Source organism: Nyctibius grandis, chromosome 1 (assembly GCF_013368605.1).
Source record: "Nyctibius grandis isolate bNycGra1 chromosome 1, bNycGra1.pri, whole genome shotgun sequence".
Lineage (NCBI taxonomy): Eukaryota > Metazoa > Chordata > Aves > Nyctibiiformes > Nyctibiidae > Nyctibius > Nyctibius grandis.
In genome coordinates, this window is record NC_090658.1 from 107,843,938 (window position 1) to 107,869,127 (window position 25,190).

The 25,190-nt window shown below is 40.7% G+C and overlaps 1 protein-coding gene across 1 annotated transcript in view; it reads left to right on the forward strand.

Annotated features, from left to right (window-relative positions):
* The window catches only part of CSMD1 (CUB and Sushi multiple domains 1), a 1,320,281-nt gene that overhangs the window by 979,392 nt on the left and 315,699 nt on the right, over positions 1–25,190 (forward strand). The window contains 2 exon segments of the mRNA XM_068415956.1: positions 6,870–7,008; positions 19,919–20,106. Coding sequence (XP_068272057.1) covers positions 6,870–7,008; positions 19,919–20,106 — 327 coding nt within the window.

Consider the following 25,190-nt stretch of genomic DNA (forward strand, 5'->3'; position numbering starts at 1 on the left):
TTGTCACCATTACTCGGTTGTGAGTTATAGCTGTTATAACAGTTTTGGCTGTAGTATACTGAAGAACATAATTATCTACCACACAGAAAAGTGAAGTAAAGTTTCTATTTAAAAAGTACTTTTGAAAAATTTGCACCTTTAATTTTCTTAGAATGAAAGTATACCTGAATTTCTGTATGTAACATACTAACTTGCAGTACATTTTTTCCTGAGAAATATAGTGAAAATCAGAGCTATGTTTAATATTCATTACATTCCCCCCAAAAAATACAGATTTGTTTACTTGTTCTTGCCTAGTTCAATCTGGGCAAGAACAACCCCATGTACCAGTACAAGTTGGGGACAGACCTGTTGGAGAGCAGCGTAGGGGAAAGGGACCTGGGGGTCCTAGTGGACAGCAGGATGACCATGAGCCAGCAGTGTGCCCTTGTGACCAAGAAGGCCAATGGCATCCTGGGGTGTATTAGAAGGGGTGTGGGCAGCAGGTCAAGAGAAGTTCTCCTCCCCCTCTACTCTGCCCTGGTGAGGCCGCATCTGGAGTATTGTGTCCAGTTCTGGGCCCCTCAGTTCAAGAAGGACAGGGAACTGCTAGGGAGAGTCCAGCGCAGAGCCACGAAGATGATTAAGGGAGTGGAACATCTCCCTTATGAGGAGAGGCTGAGGGAGCTGGGTCTCTTTAGCTTGGAGAAGAGGAGACTGAGGGGTGACCTCATTAATGTTTATAAATATGTAAAGGGCAAGTGTCATGAGGATGGAGCCAGGCTCTTCTCAGTGACATCCCTTGACAGGACAAGGGGCAATGGGTGCAAGCTGGAACACAGGAGGTTCCACTTAAATATGAGGAAAAACTTCTTTACAGTGAGGGTGACCGAACACTGGAACAGGCTGCCCAGAGAGGTTGTGGAGTCTCCTTCTCTGGAGACATTCCAAACCCGCCTGGACGCGTTCCTGTGTGATATAGTCTAGGTAATCCTGCTCCGGCAGGGGGATTGGACTAGATGATCTTTCGAGGTCCCTTCCAATCCCTAACATTCTGTGATTCTGTGATTCTGTGTAATAAACATAAGCTATACTTAGGATTAAATCTCTCTTTAGTATGAAATACAGTGAGAAAAAAAAGAAAAAGTAGTCTGATTCCTTGATGCTTAATAGTGGTGGGTCCTAAACCAAGACATATGAATGTATTTAATAAACAATCAGAGAGTGTCTGCTAAAAGTAATTTCAAAAAAATGTATATCTTTTAGTAAACAATATATATATAGTCAGACACAATTAAATTATACTTTTTTGAAGAAACTAATCCAAACCTTCTAATTGGTGTAAATCTCACACCTCCATTAATATCAGTGTCATTGCAGTAACTTAAGGATCTGGATCATATAATTTTTATGGGTTTTGTTATTCGGGCATTTTGACGGCTCAATTCTCATAAGACTGTGCCTTTCTAAGAAAATTTAAAGGAACTGGAAAAAACATGTTAGCAGTCTGGTAGCAGTAGTGTATGTGAACCTAGATGAGGTACTAGCAGGATTTCTTATCCTGATTAAACAATGTAATGAGTTACGCCATGAAGCAGGTTTTTTTTTGCCTAAAGCAAAACCAGCCCACTCCAAAGCAGGGAGGAAAGAGAGATTCTTCATCAAAAGATGTTTTCTCATTTTGAAACTCTATACACAGTTGATAAAGTATTCAATTTTATCTTTGTGTAATTTTTTTTCCACAAACACATAGATCACAGAATCACAGAATGGTTAGGATTGGAAGGGACCTCTGGAGATCATCTAGTCCAACCCCCCTGCCAAAGCAGGTTCCCCTAGAGGACATTGCACAGTGTCATGTCCAGGTGGGTTTTGAATATCTCCAGAGAAGGAGACTCCACAACCTCCCTGGGCAGCCTGTTCCAGTGCTCTGTCACCCTCAAAGTAAAGAAGTTTTTCCTCATATTTACATGGAACTTCCTGTGTTTCAGTTTGTGCTTGTTGCCCCTTGTCCTGTTATTGGACACCACTGAGTCTGGCCCCATCCTCCTGACACCTGCCCTTTACATATTTTTAAGTGTTGATAAGTTCCTCTCTCAGTCTTGTCTTCTCCAGGCTAAAAAGACCCAGCTCTCTCAGCTTTTCCTCATAAGAGAGATGCTCCAGTCCTCTAATCATCTTTGTAGCCCTCCGCTGGACTCTCTCCAGTAGTTCCTTGTCTGTCCTGAACTGGGCGGCCCAGGACTGGACACAGTACTCCAGGTGTGGCCTCACTAGGGCAGTGTAGAGGGGGGGGATAACTTCCCTCAACCTGCTGGCCACACTTTTTCAATGCACCCCAGGATACCATTTGCCTTCTTGGCCACAAGGGCACATTGTTGGCTCGTGGTGAACTTGTTGTCCACCAGGACTTCCAGGTCTTTCTCTGCAGAGCTGCTTTCCAGCAGGTCAACCCCCAACCTGTACTGGTGCATGGCGTTGTTCCTCCCTAGATGCAGAACCCTACACTTGCCTTTGTTGAACTTCATGAGGTTCCTCTCCACCCAACGCTTTAGCCTGACCAGGTCTCTCTGAATGGCCGCACAGCCTTCTGGTGTATCGGCCACTCCTCCCAGTTCTGTGTCATCAGCAAACTTGCTGAGGGTACACTCAGTCCCTTCATCCAGATCACTGACGAATAAATTAAACAGGACTGGACCCAGTACTGACCCCTGGGGAACACCACTAGCTACAGGCCTCCAACTAGACTCAGCACCACTGATCACAACCCTCTAAGCTCTGCCATTCAACCAGTTCTCAATCCACCTCAATGTCCACTCATCTAACCCACATTTCCTGAGCTTTCCTGTGAGGATGTGATGGGAGACAGTGTCAAAAGCCTTGCTGAAGTCAAGGTAGACAACATCCACTGCTCTCCCCTCATCTACCCAGCTGGTCATGTCTTCATAGAAGGCCATCAGATTAGTCAAGCATGCTTTCCCCTTGGTGAATTCATCTTGACTTCTCCTGATAACCTTCTTTTCCTCTGCACGCTTGGAGATGGCATCCAGAATGAGCTGTTCAATCACCTTTCCAGGGATGGAGGTGAGGCTGACTGGCCTGTAGTTGCCTCGGTCCTCCTTCTTGCCCTTTTTGAAGACTGGAGTGACATTGGCTTTCCTCCAGTCCTCAGCCACCTCTCCTGTTCTCCATTACCTTTCAGAGATGATAGAGAGTGGCTTGGCAATAACATCTGACAGCTCCCTCAGCACTTGTGGGTGCATCCTATGAGGGCCCATAGATTTGTGGGTATCCAGTTTGTCTAAATGATCTCTAACTCAGTCCTCCTTGGCCAAGGGAATGTCTTCCTTTCTCTAGACTTTCTGTCTTATCTCCAGAGCCTGGGATTCCCGAACGACAGCTTTAGCAGTAAAGACTGAAGCAAAGGCGGCATTCAGTAACTCCGCCTTCTCTGTATCCTCCGTCACCGGGGCACCCACCTCATTCAGCAGTGGACCCACGTTTTCCCTAGTCTTCCTTTGCTGCTGATGTACTTGAAGAAGCCCTTCTTCTTGTCCTTGATGTCTCTTGCCACTTTTAAGTCCAGGTGGGCCTTAGCCTTCCTCGTCGCATCCCTGCATACTCTGACAACTTTATTGTATTCCTCCCAAGTGGCCTGTCCCTTTTTCCACATTCCGTAAACTTCCTTCTTCCATTTGAGTTTTGTCAGAAGCTCCTTGCTCATCCATGCAGGTCTCCCACCCACTTTCCTTGATTTCTTACTCGTAGGGATGCACCGATCTTGAGCTTGGAGGAAGTGATGCTTGAATGTTAACCAGCTCTCTTGGACTCCCCTACCTTCTGAAGCTCTAACCCATGGGATACCCCAAGTAGGTCCTTGAGGAGGCCAAAGTTAGCTCTCCTGAAGTCCAGGCTTGTAATCCTAGACTTCAGGAGAGCTAAAGGAGAGCTAAAGGACCCAAGGTGGGCACTTGAAAAAAAAGATAGAGAAAACAAATACAGAAATGGCTTTTTAAGAAAATTCATAAATACCACTCACTTATCCTTTCTTTGAACCTTGCAGGATATTTACCTAGTGTTTAATGAGGAAAGGATTAAACTGTAAGACTTTTTAAAGATTTTGCCTATTGTTTGTTTTTGTATAGAAGAAAGTATAGGTCTTTTAAGTTACATTCAGGATGTGTTCCTTTCTGATGTGGGTTCTCTTTCTAGTTGATAATTGAAGGAGTTTATGGGTTTGGATTATAGCATGGACTAAGCATCCTTTCTAGTTAGTTTAGAGATAATTTAGTTTGCTTCTGGCTGGCTGAGATTTCTGAGCAACTGTTGTTTCTTGTTATCACTCTGTTCTGTGTCTTTATACTTAACAATCTCTATAAGCAACACCTGAAATATGTAAAGTGATGGATTATAATCAGGTGAGGATCAACAGTCTTCTGGTTGTTCTCATTTTTAATATGACAAAATGTAAATTAAAAAAAAACATCATGGAATAAATTTCATTCTTCATTAACTATACACATGGAATGTAAATGCCATTTTCCTGGTTCATCATTTTGCCCCAGATGACAATTCAGTGTGTATGTTTCATGTTTTGTGGGTTGCTTTTTTCTCCCACTTTCTTGAATCTGGAAAAGCTTCCCAGAGAGAAGTGCAAGTCATGAATGAAGTCAAATAACCTCTCTGAGTTCATTTTTTTGTTGTTGAAAACATTGAATCAAAACTAGGAATATTAATTTACTACTCATAAATTCATGTTAGTATTCATTTCCATATGGCATAATGGGTTTGCTTGTCACTACTTAGAGAAACAGAAGAAAAGTGACAAGATTTCCTGCACTGCAATATGGAATTGACTGACTACTCGAGTGTAATACAAATGATACTAAGATAAATTTACCTGACCTTGAAAGTCTTCCTATTTTAGAGTGCTCCATAGCCTCTGGCAAAATTTAACATCCCAAAGCCCTATGCTATGACAGCTTAATTTTTTAAGGGACTCATGTTTCCCAAAATTTATTCAGTCGTTTCTGCTGTTGTTTAATCCTGTACCAAAGTCCTTTGATCCTGCTCTGAAAAATGTGCCCTGTCTAGCCCTGTTACTTTCATAGCTCTGTTGCAATACTTTTTTCCCTTTCATGGAGGAGGATCAAGTTAGAGAACATCTAAACAAATTTGAATGAGCCTGATGGGATGCACCCAAGAATGATGAGGAAGCCAGCTAGTGACATTGCAAAGCCACTCTCAATCCTCTTGGGAAGGTCATTTAACCCAGGGAGGTTTCTTAGGACTGGAAGAAAGCAAATTCCTATCTTCAAGAAAGAAAAGAAGGAGGATCTGAGGAACTACAGGTCTCACCTCAATCACTGGGAAAGGTGATGCAGCAATATTCCTGGAAACCATTTCCAAACAATGAAGAACATGATGGTGACTGGGAGCAGTCAGCATGGATTTATGAAGGGGAAATAATGCCTGACCAAGCTGATAGCCTTCTGCGCTGAGATGACTGGCCTGATGGATGAGGGGAGAGTAATGGATAATTTTTATCTGTTTTAGTAAAGTGTTTGACACTGTATCATACAAGATTCTCATAGACAAACTGATGAAGTATGGGCTAGAGAGGTGAACAGTGAGGTGGACTGAAAACTGACTGAATTGTTTGGCTCATAGGGTTGTGGTCAGTGGCACAAAGTCCAGCTGGAGGCTAGTCCATAGTGGTGTGTCCCAGGAGTCAATACCAGATCCAATACTGTTTAAAATCTTCAGAAATTATCTGAATGCTGGGACAGAGTGCACCCTGAGCAAGTCTGAAGATGATGTAAAACTGGGAGGAGTGGCTGATACACCATATGCTTGTGCTGCTGTTCAGAGACACCTTGACAGAGAGGCTGGAGAATTGGGCTTGGAGGAAATGACAGGTCCTTCCCCTCTATTCAGCTTCGGTGAAGCTACATCAGGAGTGCTGTGCACAGTCCTGGTTTCCCCAGTACAAGACAGACATGGACATACTGTAGTAAGTCCAGTGAAGGGTCACAAAGATGATTAAGGACTTGGAGCATCTGTCATACAAGAAGAGGTTGGGAGAACTGGGGTTGTTCTGACTGGAGAAGAAAAGGCTTAGGACTCAGGAGGGATCTTGTCAATGTGTATCAATACCTGATGGGATGGTGTGAAGAAGATGGAGCCAGACTCTTCTTAGTGGTGTCCAGTGGCAATGGACATAACCTGAAATACAAGAAATTCTGTTTAAACATAAGAAAGAACTTTCACTGTGAGAGTGATCAAACACTGGAACAGATTTCCCAGAGAGACTGTAGAGTGTCTGCCTTTGGAGGGAGGGCATGATCTTGACTGTGTGTGATCTGCTGTATTGAGCAGGGGATGGACTAGATGATTTCCAGAGGTCCCTTCCAACTTCAACCATTCTATGAGTCAATGGAATATTTACAACAATCAGTTCCTCTGAGCTGAATAATTACTCAAAAAGGTATTAGATGGCACAGTACAATGAAAATAATTAATTATAAATTACTTGGAACAATTTGTCTTTTTCCACATAAATGTGGAATCATACAGATCTAAAAAATGATGATACATTATTTTTTAATGAGATAATATGCCTTTCAACAGAGGGAAGGCTGGCAGAATCAAGTTCCATGCTCTGTGTATTAAGATACATACAGAGTAATAAGCTATGATAAGTTACATTTCAGGACTTACAATTCTGAAGAAAACATAGTGCTTATAACATAATGTAGAAAATTTAGTTGTGTTGTATTTTAAACTTTTTTCCTATGTTTTTTAATTCAATTTTTGTAAGTTCTTTGAATATATAATATTGTATTACAAATACTGTGTATGATACAAGTATACATGCTTTTTTCTTTCAGCACCATGTGGTGGGCATCTGACAGCATCAAGTGGTGTTATCTTACCACCAGGGTGGCCAGGATATTATAAGGACTCGCTTAATTGTGAATGGGTGATTGAAGCGAGACCAGGACATTCTATTAAGATCACTTTTGACAGGTGAGAATCATAAAGTCAAACAGGTAACATATGAGCACAAATATTTATTTTAACACTGAAGAAGAAAAATATTGTTTACGAACCCAAACCAGAAAAAGAAATTGTGATGCAACACTCACAATACTATTCCTCAAGCAGAAAATTAATGTTAAAAACTGTATTTACATTGTCTTTATTTATATTTTAAACAGTTTGTATTAAATGTTCACATCCTAGCACATAAATAGGGTTATCTTTCGGACTTTTGCCTACTTTTGTATTCAAGTACAACTATATATTGTCTCTGATGATGACCAGGTCTTACCATAAGAGGACATAATTTTCTTAGGGGAAAAAAAAAGATTTGTGAAAAAAGTTCCGAGTATTGTATGTTGGATACATTTTTTTTTCCCATGAGGATTTTTTTCTGATGCAATATACATTATATGGTTGGACAAATACATAATAAGTTGAGTGAGCAATTGGCTGACAGGACAGGCTCAAAGAGTTATAGTAAATAGGGTTGCATCAGGCTGGCAGCCCGTCACCAGTGGGGTTCCACAGGGCTCAGTTTTAGGGCCAGAGCTCCTTAATGTTTTGTAAATGATCTGTATGTGGGAATCAAATGTACAGTAAGTAAATTTGCTGGTGATACTAAACTAGGAGGAGCTGTGGACTCCCTCAAGGGTAGGGAGGCCTTACAGAGAGATCTGGATAGACTAGAGAGATGGGAAATCACCAAATGAATGAAATTTAACAAGAGAAAGTGCAGGATTCTGTATGTGGGATAGGGTAATCCTGGTTATATGCACAAAATGGGGGATGAGAGGCTGGAGAGCAGCCCTGTGGAAAGAGATCTGGGGGTTTGGGTTGATGTCAAGTTGAATATGAGTCACCAGTGTGTCCTGGCAGCCGAAAGGGCCAACCATGTCCTGGTGGGGCATCAAGCACAGCATAGCTAGCTGGTCGAGGGAGGTGATTGTCCTGCTCCACACTGCACTGGTGCAAGCCCCACCTCGAGTACTGTGTGCAGTTTTGAGCACCTCAATATAAGAAGGACATCAAACTATTAGTGTGTCCAGAGGAGGGCAACCAGGATGGTGAAAGGTCTTGAGGGCAAGACTTAGGAGAAGTGGCTGAGGTCACTTCCTTTGTTCACCTTGGAGAAGAAAAGGCTGAGGGGTGACCTCATCCAGTCTACAACTTCTTCAATGGGGGCAATGTAGGGGAAGGTGCTGATCTCCTCTCTCTAGTGACCAGCGATAGGACACAAGGAAATGGAATGAAGCTGTGTCAGGGGAAGTTCAGATTGGACATTAGGAAAAGGTGCTTCACTGAGAGGATAGTTGTTCACTGGAACAGGCTCCCCAGGGAAGTGGTCGTGGCACCAAGCCTGTCAGAGTTCAAGGAGTGTCTGGACAATGCTCTTAGTCATATGGTTTAGTTTTAGATAGTCCTGTGAGGAGGAGGGAGTTGGACTTGATGGTACTCTATGATTCTATGATTCTGCTTCAGTGTATATTAGCATACTATATGCTAACACAGTGGATATAAGGACTGTTTGGATACTGCAGGTTTCACCATGAGTACTGACACAGAGATCAAAACAAGAAAGAAAAAGATGTGCAGACATCAGAATATTGTTAAAGGCAAGTCTTAAACTTCATTTTAAAGTATCATCTAACTGAAATTATCATCCCAATTAATTTACGAAAACATATCTCAACCTAAATTAGAGCTACTGGAATGTACTGGAATTCAATGGTGGTGAATTCAATTTGGGTGCGAATTAAGGGGCAGGCTGGCAGGGGTGATACTGTTGTGGGTGTCTATTACAGGCCACCGGATCAGGATGAGGACGGTGATGAGGCCTTCTACAGGCAGCTGAGAGCAGTCTCGCAATTACAGGGCCTGGTTGTTGTGGGGGATTTCAACTACCCTGATATTTGCTGGGAGGCCTACTCAGCCAGCCATCCTCAGTCCAGGAGGTTCCTCCAGTGCATTGATGATAACTTTCTGATGCAAATGGTGGATGAGCCAACTAGGAGAGGAGCGCTGCTGGATCTGATCCTCACTAACAAGGAGGGTCTGGTTGAAGAGGTGAAGGTTGAGGGCAGCCTTGGTTGTAGCGACCATGAGATGGTAGAGTTCAGGATCTCATGTGGCAGGAACAGAATAGCTAGCAGAATCACAACCCTGAACTTCAGGAGGGCCAACTTTGGCCTTTTCAAGCAATTGCTAGGGGAAATCCCATGGGACAGGGTACTAGAAGGTAAGGGGGCCCAAGATAGTTGGTTAGCGTTCAAGGACTGCTTCTTCCGAGCTCAAGATCAGAGCATCCCAGCAGGTAGGAAGTCAAGGAAGGGGACCAAGAGACCTGCATGGTTGAACAGGGAACTGCTGGGCAAACTCAAGTGGAAGAAGAAGGTGTACAGATCGTGGAAGGAGGGGCTGGCCACTTGGGAGGAATATAAGTCTGTTGTCAGAGGATGTAGGGAGGCAACTAGGAAAGCTAAGGCCTCCTTGGAATTAAACCTTGCAAGAGAGGTCAAGGACAACAGAAAGGGCTTCTTCAAATACATTGCAGATAAAGCCAACACTAGAGGCAATGTAGGCCCACTGATGAATGAGGTGGGGGTCCTGGAGACAGAGGATAAAAAGAAGGCGGAGTTACTGAATGCCTTCTTTGCCTCTGTCTATACTGTTGGAGGCTGTCCTGAGGAGCCCTGGACCCCTGCGGCCTCAGAAGAAGTCAAGATAGAGGAGGAATCTGTCTTGGTTGATGAGGGCTGGGTCAGGGACCAATTAAGCAATCTGGATGTCCATAAATCCACGGGCCCTGATGGGATGCACCCGCGGGTGCTGAGGGAGCTGGCGGAAGTCATTGCTAGGCCACTCTCCATCATCTTTGCTAAGTCGTGGGCAACGGGAGAGGTGCCTGAGGACTGGAGGAAAGCGAATGTCACTCCAGTCTTCAAAAAGGGCAGGAAGGAGGACCCGGGTAACTATAGACCGGTCAGCCTCACCTCCATCCCCGGAAAGGTGATGGAGCAACTTGTCCTTGGTGCTGTCTCTAGGCACATCAAGGATAGGGGGATCATTAGGGGCACTCAGCATGGCTTCACCAACGGGAAGTCTTGCTCAACCAACTTGATAGCCTTTTATGAGGATGTTACCCGGTGGATAGATGATGGTAAAGCTGTGGATGTGGTCTATCTCGATTTCAGTAAAGCGTTTGACACGGTCTCCCACAGCATCCTCGCAGCTAAACTGGGGAAGTGTGGTCTGGATGATCGGGTAGTGAGGTGGATTGTAAACTGGCTGAAGGAAAGAAGCCAGAGAGTAGTGGTCAGCGGGACAGAGTCCAGTTGGAGGTCTGTGTCTAGCGGAGTTCCGCAAGGGTCGGTTCTGGGACCAGTTCTATTCAATATATTCATTAATGACTTGGATGAGGGATTAGAGTGCGCTGTCAGCAAGTTCGCTGATGACACAAAACTGGGAGGAGTGGCTGACACACCGGAAGGCTGCGCAGCCATTCAGAGAGACCTGGACAGGCTGGAGAGTTGGGCGGGGAGAAATTTAATGAAATATAACAAGGGCAAGTGTAGAGTCCTGCATCTGGGCAAGAACAACCCCATGTACCAGTACAAGTTGGGGACAGAGCTGTTGGAGAGCAGCGTAGGGGAAAGGGACCTGGGGGTCCTAGTGGACAACAGGATGACCATGAGCCAGCAGTGTGCCCTTGTGGACAAGAAGGCCAATGGCATCCTGGGGTGTATTAGAAGGGGTGTGGTCAGCAGGTCGAGAGAGGTTCTCCTCCCCCTCTACTCTGCCCTGGTGAGGCCGCATCTGGAGTATTGTGTCCAGTTCTGGGCCCCTCAGTTCAAGAAGGACAGGGAACTGCTAGAGAGAGTCCAGCGCAGAGCCACGAAGATGATTAAGGGAGTGGAACATCTCCCTTATGAGGAGAGGCTGAGGGAGCTGGGTCTCTTTAGCTTAGAGAAGAGGAGACTGAGGGGTGACCTCATTAATGTTTATAAATATGTAAAGGGCAAGTGTCATGAGGATGGAGCCAGGCTCTTCTCAGTGACATCCCTTGACAGGACAAGGGGCAATGGGTGCAAGCTGGAGCACAGGAGGTTCCACTTAAATTTGAGGAAAAACTTCTTTATTGTAAAGGTGACTGAACACTGGAACAGGCTGCCCAGAGAGGTTGTGGAGTCTCCTTCTCTGGAGACATTCAAAACCCGCCTGGACGCGTTCCTGTGTGATATGGTCTAGGCAATCCTGCCCCGGCAGGGGGATTGGACTAGATGATCTTTCGAGGTCCCTTCCAATCCCTAACATTCTGTGATTCTGTGATTCTGTGATTCTGTGAATGGGGAAAAGTCCAACTGGTGGCCAGTAACTAGCAGTGTTCCCCAGGCTCAGTTCTGGGGCCGGTGCTGTTCAATATCTTTATAGATGATCTAGACGTAGGGATTGAGTGCACCCTCAGCAAATTTGCAGATGACACCAAGCTGGGTGGGAGTGTTGATCTGCTGGAGGGGAGGAAGGCCCTACAGAGGGATCTGGACAGGTTAGATAGATGGGCCGAGACCAACGACATGAGGTTCAACAAGAACAAGTGCCGGGTCTTACACTTCGGCCACAACAACCCCATGCAGTGCTACAGGCTGGGGGAAGAGTGGTTAGAAAGCAGCCCGGTGGAAAGAGACCTGGGGGTGCTGATCGACAGATGGCTAAACATGAGCCAGCAGTGTGCCCAGGTGGCCAAGAAGGCCAATGGCATCCTGGCCTCTATTAAGAACAGTGTAGCCAGCCGGTCTAGGGAAGTGATCGTCCCGCTGTACGCGGCACTGGTGAGGCCACACCTTGAATGCTGTGTCCAGTTCTGGGCCATCTTCAAGAAAGATGTTGAGGTGTTGGAGTGAGTCCAGAGGAGGGCGACCAAGCTGGTGAAGGGTCTGGAGGGTCTGACCTATGAGGAACGGCTGAGGGAGCTGGGGTTGTTTAGCCTGGAGAAGAGGAGGCTCAGAGGCGACCTTATTGCAGCCTACAAGTACCTGAAGGGAGGTTGTAGTGGAGTGCTAGTCGACCTCTTCTCCCAGGCAACTAGTGATAGGACAAGAGAACATAGCCTCAAGCTTCACCAGGGGAGGTTCAGGTTGGACATTAGGAAGAATTTCTTTTCAGAAAGGGTCATTAGCCATTGGAATGGGCTGCCCAGGGAGGTGGTGGAGTCACCATCTCTGGATGTGTTTAAGAAAAGACTGGACGTGGCACTTAGTGCCATGGTCTAGTTGACATGGTGGTGTCAGGGCAATGGTTGGACTCGATGATCCCTGAGGTCTCTTCCAACCTGATTGATTCTGAATTCTGAGTACTGGGGTTATGTCCCTGTGCAGTGTGCAGGCTTCTTTTGGAACAATAATCTGTTTGTCAAGGGGAATAATTTTCAGCCTAATCTACCTTTTATGTGGAGTTAGGAGGTAGTAAAAGTGCATTTAGGCACAAGGAATGTGAACGGCAGCATGTTTAATGCTTTTGTAATTATTGTGACCTCAATTAGCACTTTTATCTATCCATGCAAGTATCTAACAAAATTGTGAATTTCTTTCAAAGAAAGTGCTTAAAAAAGAAAACAAAATTTAAAAAATCTTCACCCTTCAAACATCTTTGTAAAATAAGCAAAAAATATCCAATTTTTTAGGTGTCTGATATAGATACTAATTTCACACTAAATACTCCATTTCATAAAAAGATGCAAAGGACAGTATGAAAGACAACACCTGGAGCTAGGCTGCAGTGGCTTCTATTGTACTGACCTTCCTGTATTCCACTATTACCGAAGAGGAGGCAATCATCTGTGTCTAGTTTCACCTTCGCATGGAGTCAACAGTGATGAACAAAATTTTTCAGTATCGTTCAGCCTTCTATTTCTAAGAGCAGAAACAAAAAAGGATGAAAATTAATGGAGAGAAGGGCAGAAGAATGTAAAAGTGACTGTTACTGGGTCAAATCAAAGTCCCATCTTGCTCGATATTGTGTTCTTCACAGGGAAAAAAATGCAGAATCCTAGGGAAGAGTGTGAGGACCAGATAAGTGTATGTGATATTTCCTGTAAGTACTTCTCCACTTTGCAACTCAGGACATTTCTGCACTGAAAGGTGTTTTTTTAAATGTGCTTAGTGAGTTTCTGCATGTATTACTTCCATTGATTTGTTTGTTTCCCTCTTGCACCCATGTAAACTTAACATTCACAACATTCTTCATTTTGGGGAATTCATTGGAATATCTGTCTCAGACTGAAGTGCCATTGACAGGGGTGGTGGCATATACAGACAAGGTGAACAGCAAGTCACCAGAACTAGACAGCATTCACCTAGGAGTCCTGAATGAATACAAAGATGAGATGTCTGAACAATTTAAAGTTGTGTGTAACTGTAAGTGTTCTTTTAAAACTGTCTTCATACCTGTGCACTTCAGGAACCAGATCTTTTAAGTCTTTCATGGACATCTAAGGAACTGCATGCAGGATGCCCACTATGACAACTATAACAAAGTGTAGCACTAGTGGAAGCATGGATAAATATGATATACTGAGGAAGTGTTGATATGGCTTTTGTAAAAGAAATCCTATCTCAGAAACCTAGAAATCTTTGATGGTGTCAGAAAGCACAGAACTATGTTGGATATAGTTTACGTAGGTTTTCAAAATGCAAGTTTTGTATTTTGCAACTCACCCTGCAAAGGGCTATTAAAAAGCTAAGCATCATTTTAATACAAGGAAGGACATTGCATGAATAAAAACTTAATTAAAAGACAATAGAAGTCACACAGTGGAATTTTGGGTGTTCTACAGAGATCTGTATTATGTTCAAAGCTGTTCAGCATGTTCAGAAATTATCTTAAAAAATAGACTAATAATACTAAATTATTCAGGATATTAAAAAATAGAGATGACTGAAGAATTGCTGAAGATTTTAATGGTTGGACTTGATGATTTATAGGTCCTTTCCAACCAAAATTATTTTATGATTCTATGATTCTAAGTCTGAATGTCTGGGCAACAAAAGAGTGGGTAGATGAAGTAAATGCAAAGTGAATCATATAAGAAAAAGAATCCCCCTTTGATATATAAAATGATGCATTTTCAACTTATACTCATCACTGACCCACTAAAGTTCTGGTAACCCTTTTTCAAGAAATATGAATGAATACTAATAGATACATAGAAGAGTTTTGTGAACATGATTAGAAGAATGAAATGTAATGCAGGGGAGAAGATTAAAATAGATTGTATATTTAGTTTACCATATCCTTTTTTTTCCAGCCCTATTTAGTTTTCTTATTATAAATGCACTAAGGTCAGGGGCAAAGGAGAGAATGACCAATACCAGAGAAGAATGGGAACTGTTTAAATAGTTTTTATAGAATTATCATGTTACTTTTTACAATAACAAAAGGTTGTTTGCTTTCATTACATTCAGCAGGAAGTTTCAGAATTTTAAGTTGCTGATATTTTTTTCTCATTAAAGACTTAATATATTAATTATAAGCTTACATTTATTTGCCAGATTTTTTTTATATTAATCATCAGAAGCCTGAGGTTCAGGAACATCTTCCTAAGTGCAGTGAAAGCAAACGGCCATATTAGTTGTAAGAGGAAGCATTTTAATTTTATAAAAGGAAATGCATTCCCTGAAGTTGCAGATGTTTGGTTGATTGACTATGACCTTAGCAGTATGACCACTATATTTCTGAGGAAATTAATGAGAAACGTAGGCTCCTGTTACATATGGTCAAGTTTAAGAACTAAATTTACTGAATTTTAGACAGATGCACACACATATTCCATTAACAGAATTGTTGAGCTTTGTGTACAAACTGAACTGCAATGAAATTAAACAAGAACATGGAGTTTGCCCTTTTACAAAATTGAGAATTCTGGTCATGTATAATTTTTCAAGTCCAGCAGACAGTCAATTCATAGAATCATACAATCATAGAATAGTTTGGGTTGGAAGGGACCTTAAAGATCATCTAGTTCCAATCCCCCTGCCACGGGCAGGGACACCTTTCCACTAGACCAGGTTCCTCAAAGCCCCATCCAGTCTGGCCTTGAACACTGCCAGGGAGGGGGCATCCACAACTTCTCTGGGCAACCTGTTCCAGTGTCTCACTACCCTCACAGTAAAGAATTTCTTCTTAATATCTAATCTAAATCTGCCCTCTTTCAGTTTAAAACCATTCCCTCTCATCCTGTCACTACTTGCCCTTGCAAAAAGCCCCTCTTCCGCTTTCCTGTAGGCCCCTTCAGGTACTGGAAGGCTGCTATGAGGTCTCCTTGGAGCCTTCTCTTCTCCAGGCTGAACAGTCCCAACTCTCTCAGCCTGTCTTCACAGGAGAGGTACTCCAGCCCTCTCATCATCTTCATGGTCCTCTTCTGGACTCATTCCAACAGCTCCATGTCCTTCTTATGTTGGGGGCCCCAGAGCTAGACGCAGTACTCCAGGTGGGGTCTCATGAGAGTGGAGTAAAGGGGCAGAATCACCTCCCTCGACCTGCTGGTCACACTTCTTTTGATGCAGCCCAGGATACGGTTGACTTTCTGGGCTGAAAGCGCACATTGCTGGCTCATGTTGAGCTTCTCGTCAACCATCACCCCCAAGTCCTTCTCAGGGCTGCTCTCAAGCCATTCTCTACCCAGCCTGTATTTGTGCTTGGGATTGCCCTGAGCCACATGCAGGACCGTGCACTTGGCCTTGTTGAACTTCATGCGGTTTGCACAGGCCCAGCTCTCAAGCCTGTCAAGGTCCCTCTGGATGGCATCCCTTCCCTCCAATGTGTCAACTGCACCACTCAGCTTTGTGTCGTCGGCAAACTTGCTGAGGGCGCACTCAATCCCAGTATCCGTGTCGCTGACAAAGATGTTAAACAGCGCCAGTCCCAATACTGACCCCTGAGGATCACCACTCGTCACTAGTGCCCACTTGGACATTGAGCCGTTGACCGTAACTCTTTGAGTGCGACCATCCAGCCAATTCTTTATCCACCGAGTGGCCCATCCGTCAAGTCTTTGTCTCTCCAATTTAGAGACAAGGATGTCATGCAGGACAGTGTCAAATGCTTTGCACAAGTCCAGGTAGATGATATCAGTCGCTCTTCCCCTATCCACCAGTGCTGTAACCCCATCATAGAAGGCCACCAAATTTGTCAGGCATGATTTGCCCTTAGTGAAGCCATGTTGGCTGACACCAATCACCTCCTTGAATTTACTCCAGCTTTATATTAGCTTTATTAAAAGAAGGATTCTGTCTTTTTTTCCTAAATATTTCAGTTACAAAACAATATTACCATTAAGCGCACTGTCTTTGGTAGATGGAGAAGAAACCTTCCCTTGCTTTCTTTGGAGGTTTACAGAGCTTTCCTGGCAGGTTTAGAAAATTGTATAGCTTTACTACATCACATTATAAATTTCATTATATATAAGTGTTATAGTTTGGGATGTTAATGATAATATAATAATCTCCCTTTTGCAATGAAGTTATTTTGTTAAGAAGAAAGCTTTGCTACCCAGACTAAAAATTGGATGGAAAACCTTTTTATTACTTACAAGAAAATAACTCTGCTGTCTGATATAACATTAGCAAATTACAAATCAGTAAGAAAAATCACTGTCAAATAAATGAAAAGATCAGTTAATTGATTTTGTCAATTAATTGACAAGTACAATATTCTGTCAAGTATTTTGCATAGTCTGGGGAAAATAGAGCCCTTTTATACTTCGCTGTATGACTTGCCATCACAGATAAAGCTGCCAGAATGAAACTTTGCAGAATGTGATATTCAGAATGTAAATTATCTCGCTCTTGAGCTAATGAAGCTTTAATGTTGCTAGACAAATGTGCCTTACCAGAGTACTTAGACACTTTCCAGAAATAGCAGCAAATGACTGAGCAACCCTATGAACATTTTAGATTGAAACATTTTGCATTTCAGATCATGACTAATGCCTGAAAGAGCAAAAAACAAAGTAAAATCTAATTGATTCAAGCCAGAATGCTAGTAGCATAACTGCTGACTGGAAGAGTTTTGGTACTTGAATATTGATGAAAACTCATTGGACAGTATATTAAAAAAAACCCCTCCTTATTCAAAACCTGCTGAAGTACACATAAAGAATAGTATAACATAGCATTATTGAAGTCTTTTTAAAATTCTTTTTGAACATTTGGAGAATATCCTACCTTTTACTAACATAAATATGATAATAAACATTAGAAACAAACTATCAAAAAGTACTCCTTAATTAAGTACTTTCAGTAAGGATGCAGAACTTCCAATAATAAATTATCTTGATTTATCATTTCAGTGACAGTGCAAAGATTGCAAAAAAACCCAAACCAACTCAAAAAACAACCCACCCTCCCTCAAACCCTCAAAACCAGACAAGTGAACTAGAAATAAATTTCTAAGTTTGAAATGAGCAAGAACCTAGTGGGAATAAAGATTGTTGTAATGGGTAGCAATTCGTGTAGGAGTTATTTTAACTTTTCTGTCTCCAGCAAGGGTTTGCAACCCACTGTTGTCATACCACCCTGCTAAGAAAACTGTGATTGCTGGCTGAGACCACTTTATTCCTAATTAGTTTCCCTCACAAACATAACTGTCAAAATAATTGAACTATTGAATTATTTATCATGAATCCATTCATTACGACTACAAATAAAGTATTTAAACCAGCCTAATGGTATCTGTCTGTTTTCCTCATTCCACTGCAGGGTAAATCAATGTATAATCTCTGAAATTATGGAAAGGTGCTGAAAAACTGCCAAGTACTTTAGTGATGCCCTCTGTGACTGTCTATTTTGGTAAATTAAACAGAAACAGAGAACCTTACCAGATACAAGAGCTCATGTGTTTGTGCAGTTAAATTGTTGAAATAGTCTCTACATACTTCTTGAGCTTGCCAAATAGCATTCTCCCAAATAATTATCAAGCATGGTCAGGAGTTCGTGTGGGCAGGCAACCATTCGTAATAGGAAATTTGAATAATATCTCTGTGTTTGAGAGGCTAAAGGATGTATTTAACAGTATGGATGTAGGCTATTCCATGCTATCTGGCTTCACTGCCAGAAACTGGTCCTGAAGATGCTTAATGTATTAGCAAGCCTGGAATCCCTGTATTCCTCTGTCAAAGTGGATAGATAGCAGTGAAAGCAATCATCTGGATTTTAGCCAACATATCCAAATAGAGTACATATCTTGGCTGAAAGCACCAGAAACCTAGAGAGTTTTCTGTGTGAAGAGGAAGGAACGATATGAAGGGCCTAAGTCAGTTCCCAAGCAGTCATTAGCTCTGATAGTTAAGCAAACAAATACTTTCAAACTTCTGAATGTGCTTTTGTTTTCAGGGAGTCATGAGGGAACTATAGAGACTACTACATACTTACTTGCTAAATCCGAACTTGCTGTTACTGATATTGATGTGTCTGTGAAGTTGATTTTCCATGACCAATGCTAATTGGTCTGTAAAATATAATGGCCTGACTGGGGAATGTGTTCTGTCATCATTACCTAACAAAGTATAAAGTTTATTTACATTTTGAAAGAATGTCCCATATATTTCCCCTTTTCTGAATGTTTGATAATTTGCAGTTTTCTTTAATTACAAGAACATAATTTCTTATCTCCAGATCCACTAAATGTGTTCCATATTGGCAAGACAGCTTAAGGGCATTCACTTTGAAGAAAGGGTTGTGTTGCATAGGGACACAGTTTGTTGCTCTCTGAATTTGTACTAATAAGCTCTATGGAAAAAGAAGCGAAAAGCTCAGAACACATGGATTTCTGAAAGATTAATTTGTTATGAAAATACGAAAATTGGGTTTGCAGGCAAATATATTTACAGTAGTATAGATATCTGTGTAATAGCACAAACTTTGTTGACAGGAAAATTGACATGTGCATGGTTTAGATGCTGCAGTTTGCAGGAGTATCCGATATAACCACAAATTCTCTTGGAAAGCATCTGGTGTGAAAAATGTCAGTCAAAGTTTCATCTATAAAAAGAGCGTGTTTGAACTGTTTGATTTAAGAAAAACTAGTAGTGGATGACTACACACATAGACATCCTTTATGAGCTGGAGAAATGTGATGTGGTTTAGTAATTGACACAGACATTGACTCTGCTGTTGATTTTAAAGTTATTCTTGTAAATCAACTATCATCTCGTTCGTCTCCTCTTTTTCAATTCTTGTCTATATTATCTGTTTCTTTGACACATTGAGATAAAATAAGGAATTCTGTTTATTATAACTATAATAAATTTAAAAATGAGGGCTTGATTTAAGTTTAGTATTTTTGTACTGCTTTACTTCATAAGACGAAAATAATTATTTAAAAGTAAAGTAGCTAACTACCTTATTAAAAAATCTTTGGATAAAAAAATAAACAGTTGGATATGTAAAACAGCTTTTGCCAAACAGCAAATATCAAATAATGAAATTATTGAGATGAAACAATGAAATATTATTGAAGATGTTCCTAGGATGTCCAGCTATTATTTAGCCTGAGGGCAAGAATTTTCTTGGATCTTCATAATGCAGTTTTCTTTGAGACAGTTTACATTTTTGTACCCAGATTCCCCACTAAATGTCTTTCTGCAGCCCAGTCACGTGGTTGATCTGAAGCATATTACATCCCTTAAGAATTTTATATGATACCGGACACAACAAAGCAAGGAAAAAGATGCATAAAACCTTCCTTCGCTGTTATCTTCAGTAATACACCAATGGATCTGTAGATATGCAAATTTTTACATGTATGATATTCTTGACCAGTTACACATGGGTTGCATTTCTAACAGTTAAAGAAAATAATATTATTCCTCTACCTATGAGCTGACTTGCATATTCCTATTCAGATTTCAGACTGAAGTTAATTATGATACTTTGGAAGTCAGAGATGGGCCAGCTAACTCGTCACCGTTAATTGGAGAATACCATGGAACACAAGCACCCCAGTTCCTTATCAGTACTGGAAATTACATGTATCTGCTGTTCACTACGGACAACAGTCGCTCCAGCATTGGTTTCCTAATTCACTATGAGAGTAAGTCTGATATTTCTCTGATAGATTTTTTATTTAATTTTGAAAATAGCATTCAGTTTGAAAATGAGCAAACGAATGTGAACAAATAAACTTCAGTAATCATATTTGTATAAGAACAAATTATGTTTACTCTATGTTGTACTGGCAGATAACTCCGAAACTATTAATTCATTTTTGAAAGTTTTTGTTCATGAGTTGTTGTATGTTATTCAGAAGATTTATGGACCTAGGTGTTTAACCAAATGGAGAGTAATTTTAGAAACTTGACCTTATGGGTAAAGATACATTGTCCTTTTTTGTGTTGTTTGGGGTTTTTTCCCCCTTCTCTCTCACTTTCTCTTTCTTTTGTTCTCAAAAGTGTTAATACACTTTTGCAGTGCTAGGCCGAATTGGGCCTCATCCACAATGGTTCCAAAATGCAAATAAATGCAAATTAATATCTCCATGTGAACTATAAAGTCATTATAATAACATTTGCTTTAAAATTAGATACATAAAATGACATATATTAAACTTTCTGGAGCAATACTGAACTTTATATGATAGTGTAGCTGTTCACTTAACTACTGAATAAAGGGAGCTTATGTGTTTAATGTGATTGTGCTAAACAAATAACATTGTTTCTACCAGTTGTACTTATCTGAAAACTAACCTGATTGCAGTAAATTCACTGTCATGTTGCATCTGGAAGGAGTGCCTAACCTTATATATCATAGCTACGTCATAACTTGGAAATTCTGCATAGATACTTTTAGCTTTGGCTCAGACATGGTGGTAATGGCTGAACAGACAAAAGTATGGTAAACTGCAAGGCTGCTAAATCATGTAAAGACAAGGAACAGTAGGTGGGTTTCTGTATGAGTTACATGCAGATGATGATTTTCGCTGATTGTATTGGATCTAAATGTTGCTGTTACATTTTGTAATACAGTCCTTAAATATTTATAATTTTGTATTTTATTTTAAGCCCCCTGTCAGGTAGATGACTTTTGTTCTGTTAAATAGTAAAACAATTAGTAATAAAATATCTGTGCTACAACATTCTTAAAGAGGAAGGTCTAATTATGAAATTTAGAACAGTATTTATATATTCACTTTTTATCTTTGTTGGAAAATTTAATATCTCACACACACACGACACTAGTTTTTCAGTGCTGTTGCTCTAGGTAGTCTGATAAAATATCAGAATTAGGTCTGATTAGTGCACTTTAAACCTTGAAATTGGATTAGATCTTTAACAAGTAATGATGACAAAAGGCTAGTAAATGATCTTCATCTTTTGTATATATTTTCCATGCATAGAATGTAAAAAAAAAAAAGCCTTTTATATAAAAACCTGATAAATTTATAATTTTAAAAGTCATTATGAAAGTAAAAATTTTGTTTTATGGGCTCTTTCTGAGCAGATTGACTCCCTGAATAGAGCATCTTTCTCTTTCTGTAGAAGTAACGTTTAAAAGGGTGTCTGGTATTATTTTTTTTAAAACAAGTTAGATGAACTGGAGAAATGGTTTGAAATTAGGAAAAAAAATCAAATTCTATAAAGAAACATACTAAGCATAAATGGGGAAGGAGAAATTGCACAAATACAAAATAGAAATACAGTAAAAAAGGGTATGGTGTTTACATAGAACATAAACAATCTAGAGAATGCAAAAAGTCGAATCTTCTGGCTGTTGTAGTTAGTCATCAAAAAGAAAAAGAAAAGAATTACAGAAAAGACAATTTTTGTTTCCAGGACTTTTTTATCTAGGACTTGGAAAATAATTATTTCACTTCATTTGATGACCAGAGAGAATATTGTGTCCAGTTTGGGACAAGGTTTAAAAAATGTAGGAGGTTGTTAACATGAAAAACAGGACACACATGGAGTCATTGAAAGGTCTGTACTTGTTTAGTCTAGAAGATGACTTGGCAGGCAGGAGGGAAGGCATGATAACAGTCTCATGTGCCTTGTAGCTAAGAATTGCAGCTAGCCCTTGTGTTCAGTCTAAAACTCTGCTAAAATGCCTGTGCTCCTTCTCAGAAATGAGCAGGACAGAGGTGATATGCGGGTTCTGCCATTCTAAATAACTTCCATAGTTTGTTAACCAAAATAATATGCATCCAAGTACTCTCCTAAATTTGACTGTGTTACGCTCTTGTCACTTGGAAATACCCTCCAGATATTATTAAGAGAAAGATTTTTTCAACATTTGTATGGAGGAGGAATGAAAAAAGCTCATATAATAATAGCACGAGTCCCCTCTTCCCTTTCATCCTCTACTCCCCCCTTCCACTGCCTTCACTCTCCCACTTCTATCTTCCCATTTTCAAGCACCTTTGCTTCCCCACCCCCTTTATAACATCATTAATTTATTTCTCTAACGTGAATTTTTAAAATCTGTTGACTGTATCATAGGTTTTAGTTATGTAACAATATTTTGGTTTAGTGTCAGTATTCTGATAACAAACAATTCAAATGCAGTCACCCACCACTACATTCTTAAGAGACAGAAGAACACCAAGACTAAGTGTATAGGCAGGCTAGCAGTTCTTCGAGGCCAATTCACCCTTGTAAAATTACAGGGAAGCATTTCTGGCCGCTTGAGCTATATCTGATACACTAAGAAATTCTTGAGTCTTGGCTCCAGACTTGCAGTAATTCATACAGTTTAAGCACAATCCCTTGCATGTTTTTGACCCTTGCCAGCTAGCATCTTCCCATAGAGTACATGGGCATAGTTCTAGAAATAACTTCAGCCAGAGACTGTTCTCAAAAGGCAACAGAGAGAAGCCCATATTATTTTGAGGTGGGCAAGATTTTATCTGCATGAACTTTACCTGAGTCATGCTTTGAAAAAGATTCCAGAGAATGGGCCCTCTCCCAGTTTAATTGTGTGGCCTCTGATTCTAATTCTTGGAATCACATTCTGACAAGCAAGCACCTCTTCCATTTCTTTTAAAAAATACTGATTTTTCAAAGCAAAGATAATTTACACTATTATCCCTTAATTGTTAGAATAAGACTACCTATAGGATCAACTTTTTTGTTTGGCCATATTCTTCTCTTACTGTCCAAAAAATTGCTTTTGTTATCTGCCTTATTAATGTTCTGGATGAATCTATACTAATGGCAAAGAATAGCACTCTAACTTCCAGCTGAAACACTTCCATTGTTCAGAACATTTTTGAGATTCAATGCATAACACAGTGTCACCATTTAAGGCTGGGTGGGCGGTTAAGCAGACAACAGACGCTCTCTATTAACCTTCTCCTTCCCCAGAGGGGAAAAGGAAAAGAGAAAAGGGAGAGACAACTTACGGGTTGGAAAGTTAAAACAGTTTTAATAAACAATAACAAGGAAAAAGAGTATAATAAATAATGAACTATACACAAAACCGCTACTGATCTCCCCCTGATGACAATCACGTCACTGCTGATGCTGCAGGGCAGGCACTGGGGAGTCCCAAACCAGATGTGGCAGCAGGTGGGAACCAGGTTCAGGAGCCACAGCAGGAGCGCGGGCAGTGTCCTCCCAGGATGTCGGCCATAGGGAAGAGAGCGTGACCCTCGTGGTGTCTCAGCTTTAACCTCAGTATCACGTGGGTGGAATGGAATACCCCATTGGTCAGGTTTGGGTCAACTGTCCTGTCTACTTCTCCCCATAAGTGCAACACTTTTACGGTCCTTTCCATTTTGGGACAAAGAGATCCAACAGGGACCCTAGTTTCCATGGCAACAAGCACATGTAGTCAACTTCAGGAAGTAAGGTCACTTAAAGGAAACTTAACTGAAAAGTCTGTCCTAGTCCAAACCAGGACACACAGCAACTGCTCCATAGGTGTCATGAATAGATAGCATAGTGGTTATGGCACACAGCCATGTTTTGCTTTCTGTTTTTCTTACCAGACTTACTTTCTTCATGCATTTTGTGCAATGAGCATTCTTTAGACAACCTCTTAGCAAATTTACACTTTAATATTCCATTTTTCTAATGATTTTAACAATTTGATCTGTCAAGGGAAAAGTACAGGTGTGTAATATGGATGAGTATGTAGTATATAAAACTGTATAGCTGTTGTATGCTTCATGCATTACAGCACAAATTAATTTTCTCTTTAGAGATCTAATGGATTCTAATGATTAAACCAGTTTCTAAAAATAACTTATAATTCTAAGTGTTTGCAAAATATGCATTTTAATAATCAATGAAGCATCTAATATAGCTAACTACAACAGGTTGATAAATGATTGATGAAATGTCCATATTGACAGAGTGATGTTTTTGAGCATTACTGTCCATATTTTTCAATTATTCAGTGATGTAGAAAATCTTTTGTTTATATGTTTGCTGTTTACTTTGGATTGTGTTATGTTCCTTTGAAAAGAGAATTATTAAATTGTAGGATAGAATTATCTGCTTATGTATTTCCCACTGCTACATGGAGTCAAGTGGAGGGAGCATTTTTTGAGGGAGCTACTGAGCAAGTTCTTCCTGGGAAATATTGCATTATGTAGGGTGGGAGAGAAAAGGGATGGTTTTCACCCAGACTTTAATCTTATATTTACTGAGCCAATTGTCATGAATAGTATTAAATCAACTCTTTTCATCCAAGAGCCCAAAACTTATCACTGTGATGCCAGAATTTCTCATATATAGTTTAATGTCTTTTTGTAGTCAGGACTCTCTGTACTGCCCATTATTAAGCTTCTCTTATGTTATCTCCTATTAAGAAAAAAAAACCCAAATCTTTGCCCAAAGAAGAAAAGAAAAATTATTTCTTTTCATCTATGTTTGCAATTGCTAAACCTTACATACTGAATATTTTCCTCTGAGAATGAAGCTCTGTTGCCTGAGCTGACTTTTTTATTTATACAGCACCATTATTTTGATTAGGAACTTGGAAGTTGGTAGGGCTGCTACAGCTTTTGGTCTCCTCACAAAAATCTGAAACAACATAGTCAATGTAATCTAGAGTTATCATTTCAAAAACAAACTGATAAGAGTTTACCTGTTGTAAGTGACTTAGAATCCCAAAGCATTTCATGTGTTGAGGCTGGGGTAGAAGGGTGCTCTAAGAGGAAGGACTTTTAAAAGAGTT